General features: G+C 46.9%; 1 protein-coding gene across 4 annotated transcripts in view; it reads right to left on the reverse strand.

Annotated features, from left to right (window-relative positions):
- Positions 1-13,484, reverse strand: part of LOC143844588 (uncharacterized) — a 53,596-nt gene that overhangs the window by 29,225 nt on the left and 10,887 nt on the right. For 3 of the 4 annotated variants that reach the window (XM_077351899.1, XM_077351900.1, XM_077351898.1), the window contains exon 4: positions 12,620-12,699. In XM_077351899.1, coding sequence (XP_077208014.1) covers positions 12,668-12,699 — 32 coding nt within the window. In that variant the 3' untranslated portion in view covers positions 12,620-12,667. Of the gene's footprint in view, positions 1-12,573; positions 12,700-13,484 lie in introns of those variants that run through there. The other variant, XM_077351897.1, reaches the window with a different exon arrangement.

The raw sequence follows: 13,484 nt of genomic DNA on the forward strand, positions 1-13,484 counted from the left end.
TCTGAGAAATGAAAAATCCTGGCATGCAAACCAGTTTTGTCCTTTTCTAGAACAAATACATGGACCCAGAAATGAAGCTGTCAGCTCAACAACAGGGAGAAAAATCGTACAAAATAAAAGGATACTTTTGTGGGAAACAAAGGACTGTACAAAGTCTCTTTGCACCAATGACAACAGTATTCAAGAGGGTAGGGTCTCTGAGTTCAGAAATTCCTGAAGATTTGGACAGTGGAGCCTGAGAAACGGCCTCGGTGGGATATAATTCCAAGGAACCCACCCTCCAGAGCAGCCATTCCTCCAGTGAAAATTATCTGCTGAAAATTCTTTGTAATTCCAGATCACCAGGCCCCATGTGGAGGTTACAACCCTAGGGAGCAGTAGAGCTAGTAAGAACAGGGTATTTCTGTCTCTTTTGTCTGTTCTGCTTCTGTCTCCTTGTTCACTTAGACAGCTATTCTCCGGGGTTTTTGTCCCACTGGCTGCCTCCTTTGCTTCCTGTCCTTTGTGCTCTCTCCCCCTGATCTCTATGAGGGCAAGATGTCCTATTCACAACCCTCTCCATCTTCTAGTCAAAACAATAGTCAGAATGCTCCTTTAGGGTTTTCTATCACATTATGCATTTTTTTTTAAAAATAAAGAACATCCAGTTCTGTTCTAAAGCAACAAGCCTTTTGTGGACTTTACTGTTAAAGCAGTCTTGCCTCCCTTCTGCTGTAAAAATTATCTCTAGCAGCATTTTTTTTTAAACAAAAACAGCAAACCTAGAGCTGATCTTTTTTGTTGTGTACTGCCCCTTTAAGAGGTTACCCCAGCAGGCCTCCAAACGAGCAGGAAGGATTCAGTGTCTCTTTCCCCAGTGTCCCTGCTAGCAGGCTGCAGGGCCTACTAAGAATCTGCAGAAACAGGCCTAGTGCTCCAGAATGTTGGCAGAGTTTTAAAAGGCACAGCAGCAAAACAGCAGCAGCTTGAAAGCAAAACAAACATTGTGAGTAAGAGAGAAGACAGATAGTCCTAACAGTCTGACTCATTTTGTTCTTTTTCACCTGAAGGCAAACAGGGAAGAAGTATGCTCAAAGGAACAGGAAGTCTCCAATTGAGCCAATCAGAACACAGGAGGAGATTTAAAAATACCAGTAGATTCCTAGTCTAAATATGCTAACTGTTCATCTCCTCCAAAGCCTGTTGCAAGATATTCTTCATATATACTGTTGAATCATCATCATCTTTTTATTTATTTCCTGCCACTCCCAAGGCCAGCTTGTGGCAGGTTACAACATCCAATAAAAATCCCATTAAACTCCATTAAAATGGACCACAAAAACACAGTAACATATACATGGCGGAATACCTCCAACTCCCCCCACCCCCCCATCCCTACCTCTGGAGGGAAGGAAAAGGTCATTACGATAATTGTTGTTTAACCCTAAGGGGCCCCATTGATCTTCCTCACTGGCCCCAGCCTCAACCATAGACCTGGTGGAAGAGCTCATGATAGATCTTGCATATTCCAATACAGAAAGAACTTAGTTAAGTATTGTTATTTGTTATTTGGATAGCCATGTCAGCTTCCCTACAGTTACTGTTAATAAAGAGGCCATCAGCCAAACACAACTGGGTGTCTGTTGTTTGCTCCACTACACAAAAAGTGGTAATGAGGATCAGATTCACCTGCTATTTAAAACACTTGGGAAGTTGTGGAAATTAGTTGAGATCAGACTAGTGTGTTCCTTGCCATCCACATTAGTGCTGACTCACTACAGAAATGGCTGCACTGGGCCATATAAAAGAATTTAAAGTAAGTCAACCCACCTCTTGGGGCTGTTATTCGGAAAAATGACACTATCTACAAGCTAAATTGAAAGGGCAGAACAAAAGCATGTTTTGTTCTCTGATAATACCTGCTGTACCAAGTACAAAAACTGTCTTCCTACAATTAATTTTGAGATGGGGGGCCTAGGAATTTTGTAGCCAGACATGTATGTTAGACTTTCGTAGGGCACACTTTAATAAACTTAGAGACATGATGAGTGGCATCCTGTGGACAGAAAATTCTGGAAGAGAAAGGAGCAATTGAAGGGTGGGTTCTCTGTAAACAAGAGCTATTGCATGCTCAAGCCATGACTGTTCCAACAAGACAGAATCATGGTTCTCCCTACTCCAAGAAGCCTGTTTGGATGAACAGAGAACTCCAGGAGGAGCTAAGAAAGAAAAAGGAAATGTTCAAGAAATGGAGAAAAGGACAGGCCTCTAAAGAAGAGTATCTTCAGGTTACAGGACACTGTAGGTGAGCCATCAGAGAGGCAAAAGCAGGGAGGGAGCTGAGACTGGCCAGGGAAGCCCACTATAACAAGAAAAGTTTCTTCAAATATGTGAGGAGCAAAAGGAAGGAGAATGAGGCAACAGGCCGGCTGCTGGGTGAAGATGGAGAGACTCTGAGACTGTTTCCACAGTCGCCAAAAACTGCGGAAGAACCCATAAAGCTCTGCGGAATTTCATTACTTTCACAATAAAGTCTTGTAATTCAGGCACAGCACCAAATGCACTCCTTGTTTCTTGTGTGTTTTGTGAATCCCAAGAAAACATAATTCCACCCCCTCCCCCTGGGAGGGAATTTGCAGTTACCTAAACTGGAAGCTCAAAAGTTGCATTAGCTTCCTCCACTGTTTGCTGTCTCAAAATGATGACATTTGAGATCTGACCAATAGCCGCTTTATGTCATGTCAGAGAACTGACGTCCACATTCCCCAATAAACCTAGGAATCAAGAGAGGAGCCAGTACAGAGCCTCCCATACTTATGTAAATCAAGCAATGCATCTGTATGTTAAAGCTGTGGAGGGCAACGCAAACAGAGCGAATGAAGATTCTGGAGTGCTGAGAGTCCCACTTGCCAAAAAAAGGGCTCACCCCAGGAAATGAAGAGAGCAGGGAAAAGGTACTCAGCTTCAAACTGCCCACAATTTGAACGGTTTCCCTGCTTGGCTGAACCTCAACTGAACTTCTGTGGCAAGTACTTGTTCTGAACACATCATTCCTGGTGTGTACCATGCAAGAGGTCTAGTATATTGCAAAGTGAAGAGAAGTCAAGGCCTTGCCCCAGCTGCAGTGCCCTCTAGGGTTGGCAGACCCCTCCTGGCTATCGGCAGGGGAGGTGGGTTGGGGTAGAGTGGCCAAACCCAGGCTGGGAAACTCCTGGAGATTTAGGGATGGAGCCTGGGGAGGACAGGGACTTTAGTGGGGTAAAATGACATAGGGTGCACCCTTCAAAGCATCCATTTTCTCCAGGAGAAGTGATCTCTGCAGTCAGGAGAAGAGCTGTAATTCCAGGGGATCTCCAGGTCCCACCTGGAGGCTGGCCTCCCTGGTGCCATCCTAAACAGAGTTACACCCTTCTAAGTTCATTGGCTTTAAAGGATTTTGAAGAGTCTCAGTCTGTTTAGGATGGCACTGCTGGGTGTCCCTGGGTGGGAATACAAATCCCATATCTGAAGGCTTGGGGGTGGGGGGTCTTATTCTACAAAATAACAATGCCATGTTTTTCTTCAGCTCTGTAACTACCAGACATCACTTCTGTCTAAAACTGATATTTCAGATATTATAAAACCATGATCTCAGTGCAGTAAAAGCAAAACATAAACGCCTCATGCGTGTTAGTGAAGGCAAAAACCCACCCATAGGCATTCATCCAAGCTTACCCATTAATATTTGCTCCCTTTTTAGGGACATGTAACCAACAATCATTTTTCTCCTCTTTTAACAAAAAAAAAAATCCAGGGTCTTGGGCTTCTGTAAACAAAGAGCTGTGACCGACCAAAGTTATGCTTTGGAATCACACGGGATACTTGTCATGACAAGTTCTTGTAAATACTCCTTAAACAGCTGGTTGATGCCAAAAAACCCTCTGATTAAGAGGATTTACTTTCAAAACAACCCTTTTTCTGGATCTTAAGGCTGATTTATGTCATCACTTGGTATATTGGACTGCTTTTTAAGAAATTCAGCCTGAATTGGCCTCTTCACAGGGCGATCATCTGAATCTTGTCTCACTAGTGCAAACTTTGGGTTTTGTTGCCACAACAAACACCCTTCGTGTGAGTCAAGCAGGAGCTTGCAAAATCACAGTCTGTGCTCATAATTCAGACTGTCCATTCGTCACATGGCCTTGGTTGTGCACAGGGTAGTTGGGCGAATCAGTCATTTCTGAAAGCAAATCCTCTTCCCACGGAGAACCTTTCGGCATCAGCCAGTGATTAAAGAGCATTGACAATAAGAGGTTCTTGGAAATTTGCACCTACCGATTTGTATAACTGCTGGCTTTTCTATTTTTCAAGGGAGAGCAACCACTGCTTCTGTGTGAGGACACCCCACTGCATCCTGTAATCCTTTTCACTGGGTAATATTTCTACTCTGAAAAAATGCCCTGAAGTACATATATGTGATTGTTAACAAGCTGCAGACTGGACTTCCATCAGGGCCTCTGCCAGCCACATTCACGCACTTTTTCTTCACGCTGAGAGAGGGATTTTTGTGTTTGTACAGTACCAAGTTGTAAGAAGTTCCAGCGGCAGGACTACTGGGTTTGGTTAACTTTGTACAAGAGGACTCTGAAGTTTCAAGGGGTCTTTATCGTATTGGTTTAATTTACAAATATGTAAGTAGGACATAGGTGGAGGCAAAGAAAGACTCCAGTGTGGCAACAGATTTGATCTCCCACATTAGGTCTCAGAGACTGATTCTGCACGGGGCAAAAAGGCCAGGTTGGCACTTGTATGGCAGTGGACGAATTCCTGCTTCCACACAATGTCGGTGCTGGCCTGGCCCTGTCCAGGACCTGCCGCACTTTAGGCTCTCTTTTGCCCCACAGCAAGGGATCATGAATATTTCCACACTCCCTTTTTCACCATGGGTGCCAGCAAGGCCTATCCCAGCACATGCCCGTATGGAAGGGGAAGAGTTGGGCCTCCAAGACCCAACTCCTCCGTCTCCTACATCATCCCAGAAGGGACCAAAAATGCCCCAGTGGACTCTGCGGTGCTTCACTTTGCATTGTTACCTTCATGAAAATATCCTCCTCTGCTACTCCCCTGCATGGCAAAACCTTTCAACTCCAGCTGCCTCATGTGGAGGCAGAAATCAGGGATGGACAGTGTCCACCACTGATAACAGTCCCCCGTGAGGAAACATGAAGTGGCAGGGCAAATGGCCCCATCACAAACTCCCAGTGGCAGCCAGGTGTGGTTGACGCTGTGCGGAATTGGTAAGAGAGACTCTATCCCAAAATGCACTGTAGTCTGGTCAAAAGAAAAACCTAGTTCCCCTACTCCAGCCCCACTTCCTCAGTTTTAGCAAGGGTTGTACAAATAATCAGTATGTTTCAAGCTTCCAAGAATCCTGCCCACGTTGTCAGACTGAATAAACTGAAAGGTATGCCCTTTAAATGTCCCCTTACACCCCAAGTGCTCCTAGATACCATATCATCACAATGGGCTTGCATCCTGCCCTAACTTGCTAGCTGCTGCAGAGAACCTAGGAAACTATAAGCTAAGAAAGAACTTGCAGGTCCTGTTCGCTCAGAAGGCAGCATAGAGTACCCCTTGCCTTTTAAACCATAAACCCATTCAAGAAGCACGTGGGGTTCAACTGCATTTGGCTCACAAAGTCTCTCTCTGTGTCCCTTTCCCCTTGTGGGCATTTCTTTTTGAAAGCCTGTTAATGGTCAGATACAGTGACCTCAGGCTTTCTCCAATCACCTATCCAGTGGGCCCAGCTTATTATTTACCCTAGTTGTATCCCATTCTTCTGCAACAAATTCAGGTTATCATCTGCACAACTTGTTCACTTCAGCTTCACAGGAATCTTGTGATATCTACTGGACCACCCAATCGCTTCATGGCTAATGGGGGATTTTACCCAAACATGTTTATTATTTATTAATTAGACTTATATACCTCCACTCTTGGACCATCTGGCTCATGCTGATTTACAATAAAAACATAAAACAATAAAAATACAGTATCCCCCATACTACCGGCAAGACTATACCATCTTGCTGACAAAACTATACAATGGATGGCGGCAACAGTTTTATCCCCAACTCAACCCCTCAGCTCTTCTGTTCACAGTTGCGATGTTCAAGTAGGTGTCACCAGCCAAAGTTGGCCTGGGGGGGAGGGGGTACCGATTACACAAGGAAGGGGGAGGACCCAATCTTATTACCCCAGTCTCCAGCCCTGCCTCAACCAAATGCCTGGCAGAAGAGTTCCATCTTGCAGGCCCTGCAGAACCTAGAGAGCTCCATCAGAGCCCTCAGGTCTTCTACGAGCTCATCCCACCAGGTAGGGGCCAAGACTGAAAAAGCCCTGGCTCTGGTCGAGGCTAGGCGCACTTCCTGATAGCCCAGGACCACCGGCAGATTCATTACCTGCAGAGCGAAGAGTTCTGCGGGGAGCATAAGGAGATAAACAGCCCCACAGATAGGTAGGACCCAGGGCACGTATAGCCTTAAAGATCTGGAAGCAAACCAGCAACCAATGCAGCTGCCTCAATAATGGCTGGACATGGGCCCTCCAAGATGACCTAGTAAGGAACCACGCAGTCACATTCTGTACCAGTTTTAATTTCCAGGTCATGGACAAGGGTTGGCCTGCACTGAGTGAGTTATAGAAGTCTAGTCTGGAAGCAACCGTTGTATGGATCACTGTGGCCAAGTGTTCTGCGGACAGGTAGGGTGCTAGAAGCCGTGCTTGGCGCAGATGGAAAAACATTCTCTGGGCTACATTCATGACCTGAGCCTCCATAGATAGAGAGGCATCGAAGATCACCTCCAAATTCCTGGCCATTGGTGCAGATGTAAGCACCCCATCCAGGCAGGGGAGACGTATCCTGAATCCAATATGCTAGATGAGTGGAGTTCCCCCCTCCCTTCACTCTTCCCTTGTCAACTCATTGCATGAAGTCATCAAAATGCAAAACAAAACTGCCGTCTCTCATTATGGGCTTGACTGCTGAACACAAACCCAGCCTTTTCCCTGTGTCATTATTCTTTCACTCTGGCAGGAACAGTACTTGGCAATTGTAAGCAGACCAACAGCTCCAGACAGATGGCAGGCCAGGATAAAATGGAACCCATTCACCCCAGGGCAAAGTCAGCAGCTGGGCTCGTCTTACACCGCAGCAAAATGCCTGGACTGGCTGCACTCTAGAACGACAAGCAAACCCATTATGCAGAACAGACCAACATTAAGAGAGAGCCCTTTCCAGGACAAGGCAGTCGTCGATACATGCAACTGAGTGGATCTCATTCTGGCTGGTATCCCTGGCTAATTGTGTGTCAGACCAGACTGTGCAGAAGAATCAGGACACAGCAACTTTTCATAAACAGTGACTACAGCAAAACAAAGATTTTGATGACTCCGGAGGAAAAGCAGGAGAGAAAGAAGGGGGGGGGGGGGGGCGTTGCACATGAGAGGACTGCAGCCAGTCCTTTGGGTGGCTTTGATCTATGAGACCGTGCCCATTGGCAGGAGACACTGGCAATCTTGGGAATAAACCACCTTTTTGGAGGGGGCTCTAGTTCTGCAAAGTATTTTTCTAGTGATCCCCCCCCCCAACTTGCACAACATTTTTAAAAACTCCAGTCTCTTGCAATTAGTGGTTTTAGTTATATTTTGTGTGGCAGCAGAACACCTTTCCACCACCTTTCATCATGCTCTTGACATGTGCATCACCCATCTCCCCCCCCCACACACACACACACACACCAGCCTGGCTGAGCAACTGAGCTCATTTCCAAGCAAAGAACTTGTCTGAGGGAGTGAGGTTCCTGGCAGTACGTCGCCATCTGCTGGCAAGTTTGAGGTTGATCCACAACTCTGATATTTTGCTAATGACCGCCAGGTAGATGAGGAGTGGAGGGGACTTCGGAAGGGCACACAACCTCTCTTGCACTGGCCTTCCCTTGCCTCATAACAGTTTCTTGTTGCCCACACGCACCTTTCTGGATGCTCTAGCCCTGACCTTATTGGCAAACAGCTTCTGGCTCTGTTGCTGCAGCTCTCCAACTCTCCTCCAACTCTCACATGCCTTAATTCAGGCCTGCACTACCAAGCTGATTGCAGTCACCTATGAGTTACGTCCACACTGACCTTTTTGTGTACTGATGAACAATTGCCTTTTCTGTATAATCGGCAAGTGGGATGGTGGCAGGGGTGCTGTGCAGAGAAGCTGGGGAGAGCAGGGAAGGGGCCATAGTCAGCATAACACTACCAATTCCACCCTCCGAAGCAGCCATTTTGTCCAGGATAATTTATTTCTGCTGTATGACAACTGATTGTAGTTCTGGGTAAGGCTGCCAGCCTCCAGGTGGCACCTGGGGAATCTCCAGATCTCCAGAAGAATAAGATCAGTTCCCTTGGAGAAAATGGCTGCTTTGGAAGGTAGACTCTCTGGCATTATATCTTGGCATTACATTTGCTCCAAATCCTGCCCATTCCTGGCTCCACTTCCAAAGATTCCAGGTATTTCCCAACCCAGAGCTGGCAACCCGATTCTGGTAGATTTCCAGGCCCCACTTGAAGGCTGCAAACATACAAGATTTTATTATTGGGCTGAGTCCACCAAATTCCAGTATAGCATGTGCTAATTTTCCCCAGGTTCCACCTATGGACCTCCACTTGATGAAGAGGCAGGGCAAGGAGCAATCTCATGAGACCCTCCTCCCTTCAGTGCACCATTTTTAGATTCACCAGTCTCCAGGTAGAAGATGGAGATCTCCTGGAATTGTAACTGATCTCCCTTCTCTGGGGAAAGGGGCTGCTTTGGAAGGTGGACTCAATGGCATTATACCCCTCCAGGGTCCCTCCCCTCCCCAGGCTCCATCCCCAAAATCTCCAGGAACTTCCCAACCCAGAGCTGGCAACCCTAATGGCTTTTGTTCACATGCAGGTCCTATGACTCCAGGCATCATTCTTCCAGTAGAGAAAGAGGCTGCTAAGGGAAGGAAAATATGGGGAATGTACATATTTATTGCCATTTTCCACTGGCTTTTGGCCAGATACAATCTCAGCATGCTTGACGTTCTAAACAGAACTACACACACTCTTCTAAGCCCATTGAATTCTAAGGGCTTGGAAGGGTGCAACTCCGCTCAGGACGATACTGTACATCTTTTTAGAAGCGAAAGCCCTGCTTCTCCATTCAATTGTTCCTTTGCATTTATTACTTTCAGACACTTGTTCTTTCACAGCTACTGGTTCTCCCTATTTAATTAATCCACTAATAAGATGGTATCCAGCATTCCTGTTTTTTCTCTTTGGCTGCCAAATGGGATCTCATTAATGTTTCCCCCCTTGTAATTATCCAATTACAATCAGGAAGCAGTGGTTAAAGCTCCCCCCCTGCAATGCTTCTGCGCTGCTAGTAAATAGGAAGAAATCAATTAAGAACATAAAATAGAGACCGCAAAGTAAAAGTGACAAGGAAAAGCTAAACAGGCAGTTTCAGGGGAAAGTGGGAATTTTGCTGAGATAAGTTGCAGGACTGAGCCTGGCCTGCTGTATTAGCTCATAGCAATGGATAAGGCTGATTTTCCTCCAGAGGGGTAGCTGTGTTAGCCACGTTTGTGAGAAATGAGGTCTGGCTCCTGAAATCTCATACTGGAATAAATGTTAAGTTGTTAAAGGACCACTGGGTTTCTGTTTTTCCCCTGGCAGGAAGCCTGCTCCTCTTTGTACCTGAGAGCCAGTTTGGTGTCGTGGTTAGGAGTGTGGTCTTCTAATCTGGCAAGCCACACTCCCCCACATGCAGCCAGCTGGGTGACCTTGGGCTCCCCATGGCACTGATAAGGCTGTTCTGACCGAGCAGTGATATCAGGGCTCCCTCAGCCTCACCCACCTCTCAGGGTGTCTGTTGTGGGGAGAGGAAAGGGAAGGCAACGGTAAGCCGCCTTGAGCCTCCTTCGGGTAGAGAAAAGCGGCATATAAGAACAAACTCTTCTTCTTCTCCCCTCCCCACTAAACCTCTAGTCACATTTATAATTGTAGGGACAGTAGCACCACATCTGACAATAACTGAAAGAACAGAGAGGCCAGTTGCATGTGTTTTTGATCCGAATTTTATCCTACACTACGTTCCTACACAGGGCAATGGGGTTCAGCAGAGACAGTTCTGGTAATAAATTCTTGGGTACTCTGCCACCGAAAATCTGGTCTCTGGGGGCTTCGTACTGAATTATGGAGCGTCTCCCTAGGAGCACAGCACTGACACTTGTGTGCTTTAAGGTAAAGGTATCCCCTGTGCAAGCACCAGGTCATGTCTGACCCTTGGGGTGACGCCCTCTAGAGTTTTCATGGCAGACTCAATACGGGGTGGTTTGCCAATGCCTTCCCCAGTCATTACTGTTTTATCCCCCAGCAAGCTGGATACTCATTTTACTGACCTCGGAAGGATGAAAGGCTGAGTCAACCTTGAGCCAGCTGCTGGGATTGAATTCCCAGCCTCATGAGCAGAGCTTCAGACTGCATGTCTGCTGCCTTACCACTCTGCACCACAAGAGGCTCTGACTCTTTAACTAGGAACTATTTACTTACCAAATTAAAAAAGAATTAACTGCAACGGCCAGGAAAATTTTGGGAGTGCCAAGAAACAACAAAAACTTAAGCATTTATTTCTAGCTTTGCCTTTGGGTCTTGATAACTCTTGAATCCTCGAGATGGCTATAGCAAAAGCTACAGCTTGAGACTGGAGACATACGCTGTTCCAGGAATGCTGTAAAGCTGTACAAAGATTCTGCCATAAGGTGCTTGCTGCTGCTGAAAACCAGCGAGGAAAATGAGCAGGTAGGAAGTAAGCCCCAGTTAAACATGAATGAGGAGTAGTAACGTTGCCTAGCAATGTTACCATGGAAACAGACTTGGACAGACTTGCCTTTTCTGATTAGTGTTCCCATTGCAATAATAGATCAAAGCCCTAAATGAATTAAGCATCTAAAAACAGTGAAGTCAGTCTAGGGAGGAGGAATCTGATAATAGTGCAAAAAGTTTATACACTATTTTAGATCAAATGATCATTTCCAGCACTATGCTCTGCATGCCCTGTGGGTGAAAAAGGTGCTCCTAAAGGTTCCTCACAGCTATTGTTTTAAGTCACAGTTTTAACCAGAGTGTAACCTTAAATCACACCCTAATCTACCAGCAAATGAATTCTGCCCCTCAAATTCTTAAACCCAAATATCGTTTGGAAGCACTGTCAGACCTTTCTCTTCAGATCTGGGTTTTAGTCTGGGATTTGCATTAATGCAGCTTGACATTTTTAGGTGTTTACATAAAACGTATTAGAAATGTGTCTCAAAACTGTCATGTGTGTGTGTGGGGGGGGAAGTCTTGCATAATGCAGCAAATGGGGACAAGGAAGCAGCCACATCCTCTGAATCACCTTTACCTGAAGTCAAGCTGTGGTACCTCCTGCAATACTGAACAGTTCACACATTCATGTGTCACACAAACAACATTGCAGTATGCAGAGTCCATGGCTTTTCAGCAATGGCTTATTGAAGAAACTGTTGCTCATTCACATTCATATCAGGGTATTCTCACGAGTCGTCCTGGGACTCACATACCTGCAGAACCACCTGGGTGGCTATGCTGTGCTGGGACAGCATCAGTCCTCTGAGCTAAACCTCCTGAAGATGCTACTTTCCAAAGAAGGGGATGATCAATGGTTGCCCGAATATTCTCTATGGCAGCTTGCACTGATGCCTGTCAAGGTCAGGAATCTGCCCATGTTTCTAACATTTCACGGAACGTGAAGAGCAGAATTGTTTGGAGAGGAGAGGAATTACACCATTTTGGTATAGTGGCTAAGAGTGGCAATACCTAATCTGGAGAATTGGGTTGATTCCCCACTGCCAGCGAATGCTGGCAGAGGCTCATGGGAATTGTAGTCCATGGACATCTGGAGGGCCGCAGTTTGACTATCCCTGCCCTAGGGAGTGCAGGCTTTGGGGGGAAGGGCTGGAAGACGTCATGGAGGCCCACCCTCTAAAGCTGTCATTTTCTCCGCGGAACTGATCTCTGTAATCTGGACATCAACTGTAATTCCAGAACAGCTCTAGGCTTTCCCTTGAGGATGGTAGTACTCTGTGTAGAATTCCAGATGTGTCTAAGAAAATTATTCAATTTTGAAATTCCTGTACTCCCACCCCGGACACATATACGCACATCTTTTCTGTCAGGATGCTCTTCGCTCTCAGGGGTTTACGTGTGCTCTTTTCCTTCACTCCGTCTAACCCAGTGGTCCCCAACCCCCGGGCTGCGGCCCTGTGCCGGGCCGCGAAGGCTTCGGCGCTGGGCCGTGGCTCCCTCTTCCTGCCCCCCCCCCACAGCCAGAAGCTTGCCAGGCTGCGAGCACATCGGCCGCCAAAGCGGCCAATCAGCTTGCAGCCTGGCAAGCTTCTTGCTTTGGGAGGGGGCGGGAAGAGAAGCTTGCCGGGCCGCAAGCTAATCGGCTGCTTCGGCGATTAGCCCATTCGACACCCATTCTAATCAACGTATTCCGTTGAGAAACAGATCATTGGAACATTTCTTTTAACACAGATTTTTAATTAATGTTTGTTTCATTCTTCACCTGCCTTTCTCAGGGAGCCAAGGTGGATTACGGAATATAGGGTGCCGTTCAGTCGAACAGTATAAGAGATGCAGTCATCCCTGCGAAGAAGAAAACAGAATTAATATTTTAAATTTGTTTTTATAGCCTATCTTTAGATTGTTTAGGAGGCTCATTGTAGGATGCTAAACATTAATGCTATTATTGCTCCAGCTGGGTTTTTTAACGTTTATTCATTGCTTCATGGTTTTATGTTTTATGCTATACTAGAAACAAAGCCTGCTGTACTGTAAATATAGCGGGCGCTAGCAGGGCTGGCGAGTTGGGCAGTGCGGGTCTCTGGGGCCAGGGCCTGGACCCGAGGCTGGGCGCGGGGTGACCTGTGGGCCCCGTGCTCCGCGGCCTACCTGCATCTGCGGGGTCGAGGCAGCCAGTGGCAGCGGGCGGGCTAGAGGGCAGGAGCCAGCTGCCAGGGCGAGTCCTGGTCATGCGGGCAGGCGGCGACCTGCCCTGTCGACAGGGAGCGAGGTAATGGCAGCGGCCGACCGCATCCGGGTAAACTGGGAAGGGCCGGATCGGGAGGAGCTTCGTCAGTCCGAGGAAAGGGGCCTATCGGCACTCTTCCTCATCCCAGACAGAGCCCACCCTCGGGGTCCTTACTGCTTTATTTTATCTGCTCCACTAGGAGCGGATAAAGATTTTTGTCGCAGGCAGGTTCTATGGAGAGGTGAGATAGGGAATTTTCTAAAGAAACACATGTACAAACAGGAGCTGGTTTACATGTCGGTCTCGTCCTTATCTTCTCCACGAAACCCTTCCCAGGTATCGGATTATCTGGAGAAACTCTGAGGGGTGGCCAAACTGTGGCTTTTCAGATGTCCGTGGA

This window comes from Paroedura picta, chromosome 9 (genome assembly GCF_049243985.1).
Source record: "Paroedura picta isolate Pp20150507F chromosome 9, Ppicta_v3.0, whole genome shotgun sequence".
NCBI classification, from domain to species: domain Eukaryota; kingdom Metazoa; phylum Chordata; class Lepidosauria; order Squamata; family Gekkonidae; genus Paroedura; species Paroedura picta.